The sequence below is a fragment of the Cygnus atratus genome, chromosome 15, assembly GCF_013377495.2.
Source record: "Cygnus atratus isolate AKBS03 ecotype Queensland, Australia chromosome 15, CAtr_DNAZoo_HiC_assembly, whole genome shotgun sequence".
Classification (NCBI taxonomy): domain Eukaryota; kingdom Metazoa; phylum Chordata; class Aves; order Anseriformes; family Anatidae; genus Cygnus; species Cygnus atratus.
The window spans coordinates 8273586-8290067 of NC_066376.1; the positions used below are offsets into that span (position 1 = coordinate 8273586).

The following is a 16482-nucleotide window of genomic DNA, read 5'->3' on the forward strand; positions in this document are numbered from 1 at the left end:
TGGAGATGAACTGCTCTTTAGCAGCACCTCTGTCTCTGCTTACTGGGGAGGGAATCTAGGCAACAAGCTTATGCTGAACATCTAAGATTTGGAAGGCTTGAGCTGGTTTAAATCAGCCTATTTGTGTGTGGTTGCTGTTCACATGCCTGCTGTCTGTATAGATATTTGCAGTACTGAGCTAGAATCTGGAACAAGAAAATTTATAATTTTAACGAAGAGGAAAAATAATGTTTTTCCCATGTGCAAACCAAATAAATAAATAAATGTGTTTTTTTAATAATCTTCCTCTTTATAACTGTGTATCATCCCATGCACTTAATTTTATTTTTGTGGGGTGATTGTGAGCTCTTGCTTACTGTATTCAAACATTGCTTTCTGCAGCAAGTCAGATCTTGAAAGAGGAAATTCTAAGCCTATGGGAAGTTAATATTCTGTTAATTGTATTATGGAACCAATGTAGTTATCACTTTATTATATACCGGTTCTTGTAAACATAGTAGGACAATAGAAATCATTGGACAGAGTAAAATATCATCCTTAATAAATGCATGTCTGCTGTGTGAATACATCTGAACACTTGCTGTTTAAAAGACAAACTTCATTAATAAGGTCTTGCATCTTACTTCATTTATGATCCCAGTAATACATCTCTTTACTTTTTGTTGTAGACTTTGTGATGAATATAACGTAATTGCAAAGAGAATGAGTGAGCTGCCTCTGAACACTGAAGAGCTAGTGGAATTTGATGCATTCTTAAAGAAATCCAGTAAAGTTACTGCATCTAAATTGAGACAGGAGGTCTCTGAAGCGGCACGCAGACTGGAATTCCTCATGGACTATGCTGATCTTTCTAGTATGTCTCACTTACAGATTATGAAAGTCTCTGCACGGAAGTATTTATATATAGATACTGGGATAGATGTTGCATCGTTGAGAATGCTGATGAAAGACTGTGTACTGAGAAAACTCTGAAACATTTTCATAGAATAGGCAGTGATTCAAGCAATACTATTTCATGTCATAATAATGAAATCAAGTAGTCTGCCCTTTGTGAAATCAGTAGGCTGTCCTTTGTGAAAGATATTTCTGCCTACTCTATCCAATGCTGCAGGGATTGTGAGGGAAATCACATGGTAGTTTGGAAATGTTAAATAATGCCCAGCAACAGTTTTTCAATATATGGAAGTGTAATGAATTTGTTTTATTGGAATACTAATTTTGGAGCAGGCTAATTATTAGAATATTTTTGCCCATGTTAAGAAATTCAATCAGCATCTTTACATTTTATTTTTTAGCAGATGTCATATTTCACAAACAATATTTTGAAGAAACTAACACCTGATGTACTCTCTATGCTTTTCTGAAGGATGAAACATACCCTCAGTGCAAGAAATACAAATGGCTCAATGCCATTCATTGGATTCTAGTGGAATTCCCAAGTGTATAAACTGGTGGAACTAGAAGCAGAATGTATCCTAGTTCCACGTGATAAAAGTTTAGGCTGAGCAGAGGCTTCACACAACATTTATCTTACCAAAGGGTAATGAACTGAGTGTGCTGAACAAATAGACAAATATGAAGATGTAAATGTTGGCTCATTGTAGTTATTATGCTATTGCTGTTGTGAATAATTCAGCATTTACACATTGTGGACTAAATATGTTTTAAACATTACTTTTATCCACCTTGTTTAGATATTTTTTATATATTTGGTTTGGAATGGTCTGTGTCTTTATATAGTTGGACTTAAATATAGTTTAACAGAATATACTTTCTGGAATAGTTGTTCTCACCAATTTCTGCCTAGCTAAGGTCTTATTCAGAGAATTTTACACTGTTCACTTGATTTTAGAGTCTAATCTGTTTCAGCAAGCAGTTCTTTTTGCAGTGAAGATAATTCTGTTAGCAGCTTGAAATACATAGCTTCTTGGAAAGCTTATTTCTAACTCACATATTCCTAAATACAGTTTTAGGTTTTTTCCTTACTCTTTACACCAACCATTCTATTAGATCGTTGCTTTATAGGTATTTTCTTCAAGATATCTATTTTTTTTTTCTTTTTAGGTTATGACATACACCTGAATAGCATGGTTTTCCATTGGCCTAATAAGATTGAGATAATGTTCGATAACAGTAGAGATGAGTTGTATAGCAGGAGGAATCATATAGAGATGGTTTTGCTTGAAAGGTATGGTGTTAAGACATTTTCTTTCACTGGATATTTCTAAAGAAAAGAAAATATCTGAAAATATCTCATCAGTAAAAAGATATCTCTTTTACCAGTAAAACTTGGAAAGTAGCTGAGAAAGTATGGGAGAAACCTGGTTTGCAGTATTATGGAGGTTTCAGAAAAATATGGTTGATCAGGGTAGATTAGAATATTCCTATACTTAAATAGGTCTTAAGGGAGAAATGAAAGATATTGCTAGAATAGTCCTAATTTTGTCCTGTTATATTGCTTGGCTTGGCATTAAACATTTTCACAATGTTTTCACTCTTCCTTTATTTGCTTTAAGTGGTAAAAGTAGCAAATGTAAGTGAACTGAATTTGAAAATGAACTTTGAATTCTAATGCTGTTAAATGCATACAGTTGACATAACTGATAAACTAATGGGTTTTGACTGGAATCTCTACTTAGTTTACACTAGGACCGAGATCAGTTTTCATTTCACAGTGCTTGTTATAATTCATAAAATAACCGAAACCTGAAAAGGAATGAAACAGAACATCTTATTACTTTACCTATCTTTACCTCAGGATTTCTCAGTTTGATGAAATTCTTGAAGGTTATAATAGAGAAGTAGAAAGCTACAAAAAGCGGGATGTCATGACCGTAGAAGAAATGAAGAACAATGTTGAGAAATTTAAAGAGTTAAATAAGAATCTAAATAATGCACTAGAAGAACTTGAGGTTAGTATTTTTGACAGGTATAAAATGGGTTACAGTGTGTTGGATGAATGAATGTTTTTTTCCAGGTTCTGGACGTATATTGTCAAGCTGGCTTTAAGATTCCCAAATTCACCAACAAGTGGCCAATATCTTCTCGTCCCCATATACAGTACTAATGTTGAGCTGAAAAGCATATTTTCGGGGGGGAATGTTTAGAGAGTTTTTTTAATTGAAATAGTGAATTTCAGTATTTCTAAACAGTCAGTAGTAGCAGGATACTATCCATGAAAAACAATTTTTCTGGCAGAGCTGATGAGGAGAACAATTAGGGAAGTGGTATTTTCCCTGAATTGTGGTTTGTACTACTTGAGCTGCATTTAAGCCTCTTTCATTGTTCTCTAATTAAAAACAAATGCTCTCCAACTGTATATATCATTTCCAGAAGTTGCCTATAAGCATTAATATATGTTTTCAGATGTTAGAAGGAAGCTGAACACTGAGATTCCTAGATTCTACTCAGGGCTCTTTAACCAATATGCTGTGTGGTTCTTGGCTGAATAGTTTCTTAGCTGTGCCTCTGTTGGGAAATGAGAATGGTTACCTTTGAGAGATCTCACAGGTATTGTGAGGCTTAATTAATGTTCTAAATAACAGTGAGATTATGAGATTTCTGTATATATGGAGCCTTAAGAATCAAGCTGTTAATTAAGACCTGCTCAAAAGAGAAAACTGGACCAATTAAATCAGTTTGGGATGTAGATAAATTGCTACAATCCCTATATATCAAGAGCCTTAAACTGATTTAAAGGCATCCAGTGTATCTAGTTAGTTTGAGTTAACAGCATTGGTAAGTTGTAATGGGTAGAACAGAGTAAGTTATTAAGTTGGTGAAATTTCTTAATACATATTCACAATGAGATTTGTATCCACACAATTTAAATGACATCATGAACAGCTGAGTGAATACATGAAGTTAAAGATTACCTTGAAATATGGATCTTCAAGTTTCTCTGTCTGCAACTCACATAGAATGATTAAAAGTCTATTTTTAAAATAGATATTTAAAATTATTCGAGTAGTAAAAACTACCAACAAATAACTAAGGGAATTTACAAGAACACAGTTACCTTATTTACCTGAAAGCCACAGGCTTAAGTCTACAAAACTGGTTGGCTTTGACATGTGAAAAAAAAAATCCTATCCAACATTACTTAGTAAAAAGTTAAAAAGCAGTAGCAGGAATTTTTGATGGAAATATTTTTTTTTTATTATTATCATTAAAGGCTATTAATAAAGAAGAGGAGTTACTTGAGCGGAATAAGAGTCAATTTCCCTTACTGCAAATTATAGTCACAAACAAGCAACCCTTTGAACAACTTTGGTTAACAGCCTATGAATTTCATACCAAGTCTGAGGAATGGATGAACGGTGAGATACTGATTAAATGTGTCATTTTCAGTTAGTTAAGTAGAAGCTGAACAGGTTGCTTAGTTGTTGTGATAAAATAATTTTGAAGAGAGAAGCAGTGAAATCAATCAGTGAAATAAAATTGTTAACATGGATTTTGCATAAAGATTTTTTTGTAACACAAATGATTTCCAATTAAAGGAGAATGACTATAAATACCTGTAAATAAACCACCCTGATCATCCCCTTGTGCTGAATTACACTGCTTTTTTTTTTTTTTTAATGTTGCTGTATTCAGGATCTCTCCAGAAATTGAGTGCTGATGAAATTACTGAAGAAATTGGAAATATGTGGAGGACTATGTACAAGCTCAGTAAGAGTTTTCCAGATTTGGGTGGGCCTAGACGCTTAGCAGAAAGTACAAAATATAAACTTGATAAGTTTAAACAGCATCTTCCTGTCCTGTCAATTGCCTGCAATCGTGGAATGAAGGAGAGACATTGGGAGCAGGTATTTTAAACTCTACTTTAACTGTGGGGGTATCCTACCTCAGAAACTGACAGTTCAATGCAGTACTCCGTATATTAGTAATAGTTCTGTGTTTCACAATACGATGATTCTGTATCCTGTCAATAAATGCAGTTTTGAAGTTTTTAATGGTACAGGCATGAGCTTCTTTGAATTAATGGCAGAAAAGCAAATTGGGGCGCTGCACTAATACTTTTTTAGCATTTTTTCCTTGCTGTTTACTAAGTCTGTTAGAAGCATCCACCTCAATAATAGATTTTTCTTTATTTTCAGATTAGTGAAATTGTAGGATGTGAGATCAAACCCAATGAAACTACTACTCTTCTAAATATGCTGGAATTTGGACTCTCAAAATATATTGATCAGTAAGAAGCTTACTCTATTCTCAGTTTTTTTTAGACAATCACGATATTTCATATGTGAGATACAAAATTCTAGTTTTATTTTTTTGTGTGTGTTGTTCAGAACTTCCATGTTTTCACAGCTATATCTTATTAAGATAGAGATGGAACTGTCAGATGTCCTTGTGGAACCAAGACAACAAAACCCAGAATCATATTCCCAAACTGCTTAATTTCTGCATTTGGAATTTTCTGTCTCTATTTGTCTCCAAATTCATACTAATTTTTCTAACTTGGTGAGCCCAAAAGTGAATAAATATTTCCTGAAATAAGAGTGTGTGTTACTAATAGATATCCAAATGAAAGGGAAAGGTAGTCAGCTTTGCTTCTCTTCACTTCTGCTCCATTGCAAAAGTATTTCTGAGATACGTGTTTCATTCCAATTTAGGCTGGAATCTATTGGAGCAGCTGCAAGTAAGGAGTATTCTTTAGAGAAATCAATAGAGAAAATGAAATCAGAGTGGGTCAACATGCAGTTCAGTCTGGTGAAATACAGGGATACTGTGAGTAAACATGAAATCCATGTACACATTGTTGAAATGAATTACTTCGATTCTCAATATCAACTCAGAAATATTAGAGGGAAGTACTGCTGATACATTGTGGCATCATGGAAAGTGGTATCATACCTCAAAGCCTGGGCAAATGTATCCATTACTATGAGTGTGTGGTTAACTTTCAATTTCAACATATTAATCCTAACAAATCTGTGAGCCTGAGAGCTTCTGCAGTATTGTATGGAAAGGTGAACAGTAGTGAAATTTTAACGTGCCCAGAAGATATAGGAAATCACATACTGTGCAAAAGATTGTTAGAAGTCACTAGCATCTCTGGCTAGCTTCCTATTCACAACACCAATCCATCTCTTGACCTTTTAAATAGAGATGTACAGGAGAGATATCTTTTCATATCTTCAGACATATTGCAGGCTTTGTCAGTGCCTTGCTACTTTTCTGCCTTCAGAGAGAGGGGGGGGCAGCAGGAAGCTGAATGACTGTAAGGTTGAAGAGCAGCTAAATAAGCAACTGCTATTTACCTTAGCAAAATATGATGTCTTTACAGAACAACAGCATCCTGTCAGCAGTTGATGACATCCAGCTTTTACTGGATGATCACATTGTTAAGACTCAGACAATGTGTGGCTCTCCCTTCATCAAACCAATTGAAGCTGAATGCCGGGTAAGGAAAAGCTGGTTTCATTGAGCTTCTGTGTTTCTCATAATATGATTTCTGTAAGTCCTTTCAGGTGTTTTGGCATGATAGGATGTTGTGTAGTTTTTAACCATTTCTAAGGAACGCACATTTGTATCTTTATCTTTGATTAAAGTTTCCAGACAAAGGTATGCAGGGCTTGCTTTACAGCTAAACAAAATGTAATTTCATTGCTAATCTAGTCATTATATGCATTTTTTTTAGTTCATCGTATTGGGTGGGTCAGTTAATTTAAACAAATCCTACTGTGTTGTGTAATAAGACACAGGTCTGTCATTTGTTAGAGATGATGTATTTGTAATCCTCTGGCATTGGCACAATACATAAGGCAGCAGGGAGGGGAAAGATCGAACCTACTATATAAAAGGCCTGCAAAATGGCATTTACTCAGTCTGCTGGCTACCTTGTCAAGGTATCTATTCACTGCTGATCAGATAGAAAGTACACAGCTAGCCTTTCAAAGAGTTTTTTTTTTTTTTTTCCTAGAGAAAAAATGTGGCTTTACTTCTTCACTGCTGAAAAACAATCTTGTACAAATACTTTAAAAGTTTCTAGCTCCTTTGGCATAGCTTTTGCAAGTGTGTGTATGTGCTTCGTTAAGGTATAAAGTATCCTTTCATTCGATTGCTAGCTGTGGACATTAGCAGCCAAATCAACTCCTGTAAAGAAAATAACCTTGAAGAAAGCTGGAAGCATGAACTCTGTAGTCTCATATTCCTTCAGCCCTGAGTTGGAGAATTGTTTATCATAGAATTGTTAAGGTTGGAAAAGACCTTCAAGATCATCTGGTCTAATCAATTAGTTTGTAGAGAAACAGATGCAGAATCCACTCCTGAACTGTTGTTAAACAAGAAGTCATCCATCATACAAGTAATATTGATAGGACAACCTGTGGGACTACGATATGAGTTAGTGATGCGTTATCAGTCCCTGAATGTTTAGGCCTTTCTAAAGAGGTTCTTTCCTGTAAGTCTGTAACAATACAGGAGAAACTGTTAGAGTGGTATGTTTCCAAAGTCCTATAACAAAAAACACATAGGAATCCAATACTGCTTTATGTTAATAGCTTGTGATTTTGTACTGTCATTCTTCTAATCAATCTCCAGTTTTAAATGGCTGCTCATAATTCTTAAATATTAAATATTTTCAATACAGGCTTGGGAAGAGAAGCTGACTTTAATGCAAGATATTCTAGACAGTTGGTTAAAATGTCAGGCAACATGGTTGTATTTGGAACCAATTTTTAGTTCAGAAGACATTGTAGCTCAAATGCCTGAAGAGGGCAGAAAGTTTGGGGTAGTGGATACATACTGGAAGGACATTATGGCACAAGTGGTAAGTGCTTGTATTCAATAAAGCATGTATTGAATACATATCTGATAACAGAATGACTACTGTCATGAAGATGTACAAGCTTGCTTTTTTTTTTTTTTAGTTAGATATTTGTATTTAAGTCACAAGAAGGTCTAATGTGGAGTGGGAAAACCTTTACTAAAGCCTACCAAAATCTAGTCTTGCAATAAAAGTGGTAGATTATATCATTACTACTTTGAGGTTTCCGTAGAGGATGGATATTGCAGGATAAATTAGAGCTCAACTAACGTTTGAATTCTAATTTTTCTGGCTTTTGTAGAGAAAAAAAAAGCCAGAAAATATACTTTCATACATTTTTTTTCTGGCATTTTTCAGTTAAATGATCAGAATTAGGTAGAAAGATGAATAATTTGTGCTTTCAAGATCTGCTTCAGAGTTCACTGGTAGGAAGTCTTCACTGTATACAGCCGGATTTTAGATTAGTCTTTTAAAGGCTCAGAGATTATTACAGCAACTAAATGGCTTATTTTCTTTTCTACCTTTCTCCTCCTCCTCCCGCCCACCCTCCCTCTTTCTTTCCACCTTTCTGCCTTTGGGGTGATGCCCCATGTCTGTCAGTGTACAAGAGACATTTGGATAATACCCTTAACAATATGCTTTAACTTTTGGTTAGCCCCAAAGTGGTCAGGCAGATTGATTCAATTATCTTTGTCTATTCAACTGTTCTGTTCTGTTCTATTCTATTCTATGGTTATTAGAAACTTTGGTGAATATGTAGTGATCTGATAGTGTGTCAGGATAAGGTTACAGAATCATTTAGATTAGAAAAGACGTTCAAGGTCATCAAGTCCAACCATCAACCTGACCTACCAATTATGGGGATAGTAAATGACATTGGTTATTCTGTTCAGTTCTATACAACTAAGAAATTGGATAAGAGGCCAGATACTTAGTGGTAGTATGAGCTGAGATCTTCATGAAAAACATTGGCAGTACATGATTGTGTGACAAAGATGTTGAAATAATCAGTATAACAAAATAGAAGCTGAGACCCGTCTAACAGCTCAGGCCAAATAATTTCCATGTGCTGTGACTGACAAAACTTAGATGTGAATGGAAAAAAAAATGTAGCAAGCCCAAGATACAGAAGGAAATGCCAAAAAAAATAATTCCTGTGAATATTGTTGCTGTATTGTCTGTAAAGTTGAGATCGGTAAAAGTGTTTAAAAAGTAAAGCTATCAAATAATACATACATATTTAATAACATAAAGGCACACAACAGAGAAGACTGTCTAGTTTTTATCCTCCTAAAACGTAAGTGATTGATGATAACAATTTTTATGTATGAACATAATGTGACTTTTAGCAATTTCTGATGTGTATTTGTTTTTATAAAGGTGAAAGACACAAGGGTGCTTGTGGCAACTGAACAGCCCATGATGTTAGACAGATTTCAGGAAGCAAATACTCTCTTAGAAGACATTCAGAAGGGGCTGAATACTTACTTGGAAAAGAAAAGATTATTTTTCCCAAGGTAAATTAATTAAGCAGGCCTAAATTAGAGATAAAAATTCAGAAGCTCTTTTAATTTATACTGAGCTGGTAAGTCTCATTTCATAAGCATGTGTGGGATGCAGCACCATGCAACATGAACAAAAAAAAAAAAAGAAAACCTGTTGTTTTTTCCAAATTTCCATTTATTTTCTCAGCTTCAGCTAAGTTTGCAGTGCCAGGGACAGGTGATAGTGGGGAAGCAAAAATCTATCTAGCACAGCTTTAATTTAAGATTAGAAACACATCATCACTTACAGGGCATTTTGAGGGAATTTGCTACTTTCCTATAACTGATTCGTAATTATGTCTCAGCCCTACTCTCTTTAGCTGTGCAGAGATTCATAGTACATTGGAGTTGTATATGATCATGAGGAACAAGATTCTGTGTTTTTACACAGAATTTTTTATTGGCTGCACAGACGTACCTGGTATTTCCTGTGTGTTTGAAATGCTTGTTTTTTCTTCTCTGCATGAGAGGATGGTCATATTGAAATTTTGAAAAAACAGTGTCATTAAATTTATAATGTTAACAATAGCTTAGAAAAGGGATCTGATATGATAATTTCCCCTCTGTTATATTACTGTCCTAAGCAACAATAAAAACAATTTGATTTTTCTTGCTAACAGTAGAATTGTAATGACAATTTTCTTGTTTGGAAAGTTTATATTCATTAATTGTGTTTTCCTAACAGATTCTTTTTCCTGTCTAATGATGAACTGCTTGAAATACTCTCAGAAACAAAGGATCCCCTTAGAGTGCAGCCTCATTTAAAGAAGTGTTTCGAGGGAATTGCTAAACTGGAGTTCACGGAAGATCTGGAGATCCTAGGAATGATCAGTTCAGAGAAAGAAATTGTTCCTTTCATAGATAAAATCTATCCGATGAATGCAAAAGTAATTTTTTTTACTATGTTATTAAATTAATGTTTTGCCTAAAGTGTATTTTTTGGGGGGAATGAGATCCAAGGCATCTAGGATGAGATCATGAAAGGTGTTTCAGAAGTGAGAGTGTAGACCAGTGTTCTAGAACAAAAAGGAATTCCTACAAAAAGGAGTAAGATGTACCAAGTTTTTGGTAAATTAGTCTGGGCACTTTTCTACATCTTTACACACTTACTACTTTTAAGATGTTATTTACACACACACACACACACACACTATATTTACATACTTACAAATACATGTATGCGTATGTGCATTTATATATATATCTGCACAGCATGGCTAAAACACAGTGGAATGAAGGAAAAGATGAATGACTGCCACTGAGGAGTCAGAGCCTTAGTTCAAAGGGTGGCTGGGTATAAATTGTAGCATTTACCTGAAAGGAAGTTGTGGGGAGTTGGGGGTCACTCTTACAGGTAACTAGCAATAGGACTAGAGGGAATGGCCTCAAATTGCGCCAGGGGAGGTTTAGGTTGGAAATTAGGAAAAATTTCTTCTCAGAAAGAGCAGTCAGGCATTGGAATAGGTTGCCCAGGGAGGTGGTGGAGTCACTGTCCCTGGGGTTGTCTAAGGAAAGGTTGGATGTGGTACTTACGGACATGGTTTAGTGGGTGACATTGGTAATAGGGTGATGGTTGGACCAGTGCCTGTCAAATTTGGATAATTTCCACCTATTTATCTCCCACAGAGATCATAAGAAAGTATATTTAAGCCTAACATATTTCAAAGAATTTGCCCTTTAAAAAGAATATAATCAGGAAATGTTTGCTGACTCTTAACTGTTTTTCCTGTTTTTCCTGTTTGAAGGGCATGGTAGAAAAATGGCTTTTGCAAGTTGAGGAAATGATGCTGGCCAGTGTAAGGCAAGTTCTTCAAGATGGTATAAAAGGATACATCGAGGTAATTATTCCTGAATTATAGTGTAAAATAAAATTTCACAAGCAACTGTACATGAACAGATTGTTCACATTCTTCTTAACCAGGGAAACATGTTTGAAGCTAAGTGGAATCCATCTCTTCTTATTTGAAGTTTTATTTCTGATTTTCTTGGAGAAAAAGTAACAGAGCTAGTTCTCATTTATTTTTTGCATGAGACAAAATAAATTTGGGGAAAATAATTGTTATTAGTGCCATAATCAGATGTGTTTACATGACTTTGATTGGAATGGATCTTTATGTTTAAGGTTCCTCGAAAAACATGGGTACTTCAGTGGCCTGGACAGGTGGTTATTTGTGTTTCATCCATTTACTGGACAGAAGAAGTGTCTGAGGCTATAACAAAAGGAACTTTAAGAGTAAGATTTTCTTCTACCATTCTATTAATTATTAAGACAAATTTGTTATTTTGCACAAGAGCCTTTCCTCATATGTTTGTGGTGCCTTTGTCATCAAAAAACTTTTACATAGCACTTTGTTGAGGCTGATGAAATGCACACTCAAGTAATGAAAATAATTTGTGTTGAATTCAGGGGGATTTTGTCTGATCCTAATATAGGTGGGTGTATGAGGATTTATTTGGGGATTAAATCTGTCAGCAGATAGTTTGGGCTGCCTTTTAAATGTGAATAATAAGGTTTATTAAAACTTTATACCAAATACTGCATTTTAACGTTAGCTTTTTGTTTCTGTATCCTTACTGAATATCTTAGATTTAACTTGCCTGTGTTGTTTAATACTAGTTGAAGATCTTATTTTGCATACTCAATCACAAAATTCCTGTCTGACCATTTCTCCAGTCTGGTGAGGTTCCTCTGAATGGCAACACACTTGTAGGGTCTATCAACCAGTCTTCCCAGATTTTGTATCATCTGGAGACTTGCTGAGGATGTACTCTGTCATGTTGTCTAGGTCATTAATGAAAATTGAGACAGTGATGTAAAATGTTTATAGTAAAGTGTGGAGAATCTTCGATTTGTATTGATGTTATTAATTTACAATTTACTACAAATTTCCAGAAGTGAATCCAGATTCACTCAACAGAGTCTATACATTTCCTATGATAGAATTTTGGCGTTTCTATTAGGAAGGAAGAAAATACTTCTGTTTACATTATTTTCAAGCCATAAAGCTTTCTAAAGTGTTCATAGTAAAATAAAATGCCAGTATATGAAAGAGAATTTAAAACGTTTGTGTAGTGCCAGGAGTTTGATTACTATATTCTGTTAGAGGGGCTGTCTCCAATGATTGCACCCATGGGAGTTCAGGAAATGCTAGCTACAACATTATACTAATGCCTGTGTTCTGTTTCTGTGACAGGATTTCTTGGAGAAGAGCAATCTACAAATCGGAGATATTGTTGAGTTAGTGAGAGGAAAGCTGTCCAGTGGAGCCCGGCTAACTCTTGGAGCTCTTACTGTCATTGACATCCATGGTAAACGTGCAGTTGCTAGTACTCTAGGGCCATGCTTCTATAGTTAGCTTGGTGAACTATTAGAGAGAAGCAGCTATAATACCTTCTTCACCAAAAGGACCATGGCATAAAATGAGTTGGAGAGTTAACATTAAGTTTCTTTCGTTAATTCACAGAAGTTGAAAACTAGATATACTGGCTAGAATCATGTATGAACTAGGTAAGCTATTTATTTAGGCACAGGGACTTTAAGTAACCTTTGTGGGCTGCACAGTCTCAGTTCTTTTCTGATTGGCCTCCCTTTTTCTTCCAGCAGCAGGACTGATGAGGGAGGGAGACTATTTACACTCTCACTGGGGAACAGCAGGTGGAATTCTCTAGCTTTGCTAGCATTTCTGCTGCTTGAAAGGAGTGGAATGGTGGTGTTCTATGCATTTAGAAGCTCTTCACAAAAGTAAAGTTGGTACATATAGCATAGCTGCTGTTCTACCTCTATAGTTGGGAGAGGAAACGGCACCTTTGATCCTTGGGGGAATGGACACCCACTAGACTTAACTGCTGATGAGAAGCTCCTTAGAGGATTGAGACTAGAGGATTTAGATGTGTAGTTAATGATCAGAAAAACACAGCAAATAGATTATTTCAGCAATAATTGAAAAGGCAGAAGTCTAAAATTCTGCCTTAAAAATTTTATTCTATCCCTCTGGAACATTTTTATGCTGCTTAGATCATATAAGGGCATTAAAATAAAAATTATTTCACTTTTTATTTTGCCACATGAAGCTGTGATTTGTGAACTTTTTTTTGAGTGCTTCCAGTCTTTGTTTCTCTTCAGCTCAATTTAATATTTAATAACATTAAACTTGCTTCCTGGATTGTTCCTGTATATAAAGGAAGGAAGAAGAAAAAGTAAGCTTTTAACTTTAATATTTAGACATCATTCAGCATTCAACCATGCAACTGCATAACTGTATTTATAGAGCCAAATTCTGTCCTAAACAACATTCTTTTATTTCCTGTCTTTTTTCTGGTCTATATATCAGAGTGGAATTTGATCATGAGATTGGATTTTGTATCCTACTAAGGATTTAAATGAAGCCTTGTTTTTCTCCTGCACTAGTGGGAAACAAGTATCCCATGTGGGTTGTTTCAGCTACTGACTGTAAGCAGCCTTTACACTGTTATTGCGTGGTGGGCTGATGGATGTTGCTCAGCCCACTGACCACTGGAATCTAAATCAAACTAACCTGACTCCCTGTACAAAACGGGTGGAGATTTTTCTAACATGAAATTCAACCTACTACTCTGAATGTTTATTTACATAATTATAAGTAAATGTTAGCTTATTTATACATTGTTTTAAGTAAACTAACATAGTAGAAATGTTTAGATTTAAAAAAAAAATCTCTCTTTATGTGCAGCTCGTGATGTGGTTGAAAAATTGGTTGAAGACAAAATCACAGATCTGAATGACTTCCAATGGATTTCTCAGCTGAGATACTACTGGGAAGAGAATGATGTAATAGTGAGAATGATTACGACAGAAGCCAAATATGGATATGAGTATCTGGGCAATTCTTTACGTCTGGTTATAACACCACTAACAGATCGATGTTATAGGTAAAGCCATGTTTAAGAATAACATTTTTTTTTTAGATTGGTCTACACTTAATTTCATTTGTTACAATTAATAATAGTAGGAACCTTAGCACCTAAGATTTTCCTGTAGGTTCTGGAGGCAGATTTTACATATCTTCTTTGTCCAAATATGGTAAAATATTTACAATGTTTAGATTTCTACAACAGTAGAGCAATAATTTCTACAGTATCCAAGAATGTGCCTCTGAAAAAAGCTGGCAGATCATGGCACTGAAAATATTAAGAACTGTACAATAGCACTGGTCAATGCTTTCTCAGCCTTTTCTAAAAACTGGCTGCATTTATAAAGCCAGCCTCAGGTTCTTGTCATGGGGAGTGCTCTTTGATGAAAAGGTGTGTTTTTGCAAACTCTGACACTTTCCCTGTGGCACTGTGCATTTGTTTGTGCAACCGAGGATATGCAGAGTGGATGCATGTAATAAAAAGCGTTGACATTCCTTGTAGAACAATTGGATGAAAGCTTCTGCTTCTGGGAGTCATTTATGAGACAATAGTAGGTTGTTGGCGCAAGCTGTAAAGTTGGTAGGGAACAAGTAAATCATTGTCAGGGGAACCTGTATAGGAAGAAAACTGACTCATTCCTTCAGAAGCAATCTGCGATTAGAAACTACTATTTCTATTGACTGTGTTCTTGTTTACATAGGACATTAATGGGTGCCTTGAAATTAAATCTTGGTGGTGCTCCAGAAGGACCTGCTGGGACTGGCAAAACAGAAACAACTAAAGATCTAGCAAAAGCACTAGCTAAGCAGGTACCAAAATATAATCTTTTGGTTTGGTTTGTTTTTTTTCTGGATATGTAGATAGATCTTGCAATGTCATTCTTAATCAAGTACTGTTCATTCTCTACCTGTTCTTTATTCACAGAAATAGTTGGTAAGAAGCACATGTTTAGGAATGTGTCTATATGTTGTCCTAGTGTAGTCATCAAAAATTGGCAATAATAATCCCTTTCCATTTTAGACGCTAATGATTTTATAGGGGACTTTGCATTAATACTGAGAGATGTTCTCTGTGTGTTTTGTTGTAGTGTGTGGTCTTCAATTGCTCCGATGGTCTTGATTACAAGGCAATGGGCAAGTTCTTTAAAGGGTTGGCACAGTCTGGTGCGTGGTCCTGCTTTGATGAATTCAATAGAATTGAGGTAACTTTTCAACTCAGACAAGTAAAATGAGAAAGCTTTAATCTAAGACACAAGAAGTTCTAGATTTAGATATCACAGCATTATTGCCAATTTTCTACTTTTATTTTGTGATGTAGCCTCTTTGTTTTGATGATCAATGCCACTGAAGTAGGTACTTAGGTGACTGTTGTCGGAGCACATGCCTGCCTGTGCTGTGTTGCAGAAGTCTTGTGTTCTGGGTTTTCCAGGTGAAAAGAGAAAAAAAAAACCAACCCTACTCACATGTCATTTCCACTTTTGTTTGTGACAATCACAGTTAATTTGACTCCAGAGTAACCCAGACTTTTGTTGGGAAAGAACTGTACACCTCTTTTCCTTGAGGCTGCATTTATCTATGTCTAACACAAGACAGACAAATCCCAGTGGAGGAATTCCTGTGATGGCTAGTTGAGTGTCACTGAGTGACCAGGTTGACTAACTGTGTAACCAGGTGCATCTAATCCCCTCCTTCGTATTGCTCTGATACATGTGTATACACACACACACATATATGTATATGTGGGTGGGTGTGTATTTTTTTTGATTTTGTCAGTGATGACTTTAGACAAGTTTTATTGTTATTTTGATGGAGTTAGATTTAGATCAATATTAGTAAGTCTGGAAATTCCATGAAGATCAGTTTTGTATGTTTTAGTATCTTTAACATCTTCATTTCTCCATTTGTCTGCTGTAATTTGAATTCTCATGACTCAAGTGTTAGTATTCTCATTTTCCAGTATTCTGCTACTTTAATATATTAAAGTGCAGAGAATTAGCCCTAGGCTTCTTTATTCATTCCTTACGTTTCCCCTCAATTTGGAATATTGAGTAAATCAGTCTTACTGAAACCCCAAATTCTTCATGTAGTCTGAGGCAAAAGGCAAGTGCTTTTGGAGGCCTCCAGAGGGAGTTCCTATCCACCTAAATTTAGTGTCTACATTCAGGCAGATCATCTGGAGGCTTTCAGAAGCCGCTGTTAATGTCTGTGCGTTGGTTGGATAGGGAATGGGGGGTACTGACTTTCAGAAGATTGCTTCAATAGGCAGCTAATATTTAGG

At 35.5% G+C, this 16482-nt stretch overlaps 1 protein-coding gene across 1 annotated transcript in view; it reads left to right on the forward strand.

Moving 5' to 3' along the window:
- Window positions 1-16482, forward strand: part of DNAH3 (dynein axonemal heavy chain 3) — a 62903-nt gene that overhangs the window by 16494 nt on the left and 29927 nt on the right. The window contains exons 15-31 of the mRNA XM_035548803.2: window positions 669-853; window positions 2065-2188; window positions 2759-2912; window positions 4175-4319; window positions 4597-4808; window positions 5100-5191; window positions 5616-5730; window positions 6290-6406; window positions 7595-7774; window positions 9152-9288; window positions 10001-10202; window positions 11061-11153; window positions 11438-11548; window positions 12510-12624; window positions 14025-14223; window positions 14906-15014; window positions 15293-15406. Of these exons, the coding sequence (XP_035404696.1) occupies window positions 669-853; window positions 2065-2188; window positions 2759-2912; window positions 4175-4319; window positions 4597-4808; window positions 5100-5191; window positions 5616-5730; window positions 6290-6406; window positions 7595-7774; window positions 9152-9288; window positions 10001-10202; window positions 11061-11153; window positions 11438-11548; window positions 12510-12624; window positions 14025-14223; window positions 14906-15014; window positions 15293-15406 (2404 nt within the window). The remainder of the gene's footprint in view (window positions 1-668; window positions 854-2064; window positions 2189-2758; window positions 2913-4174; window positions 4320-4596; window positions 4809-5099; window positions 5192-5615; window positions 5731-6289; window positions 6407-7594; window positions 7775-9151; window positions 9289-10000; window positions 10203-11060; window positions 11154-11437; window positions 11549-12509; window positions 12625-14024; window positions 14224-14905; window positions 15015-15292; window positions 15407-16482) is intronic.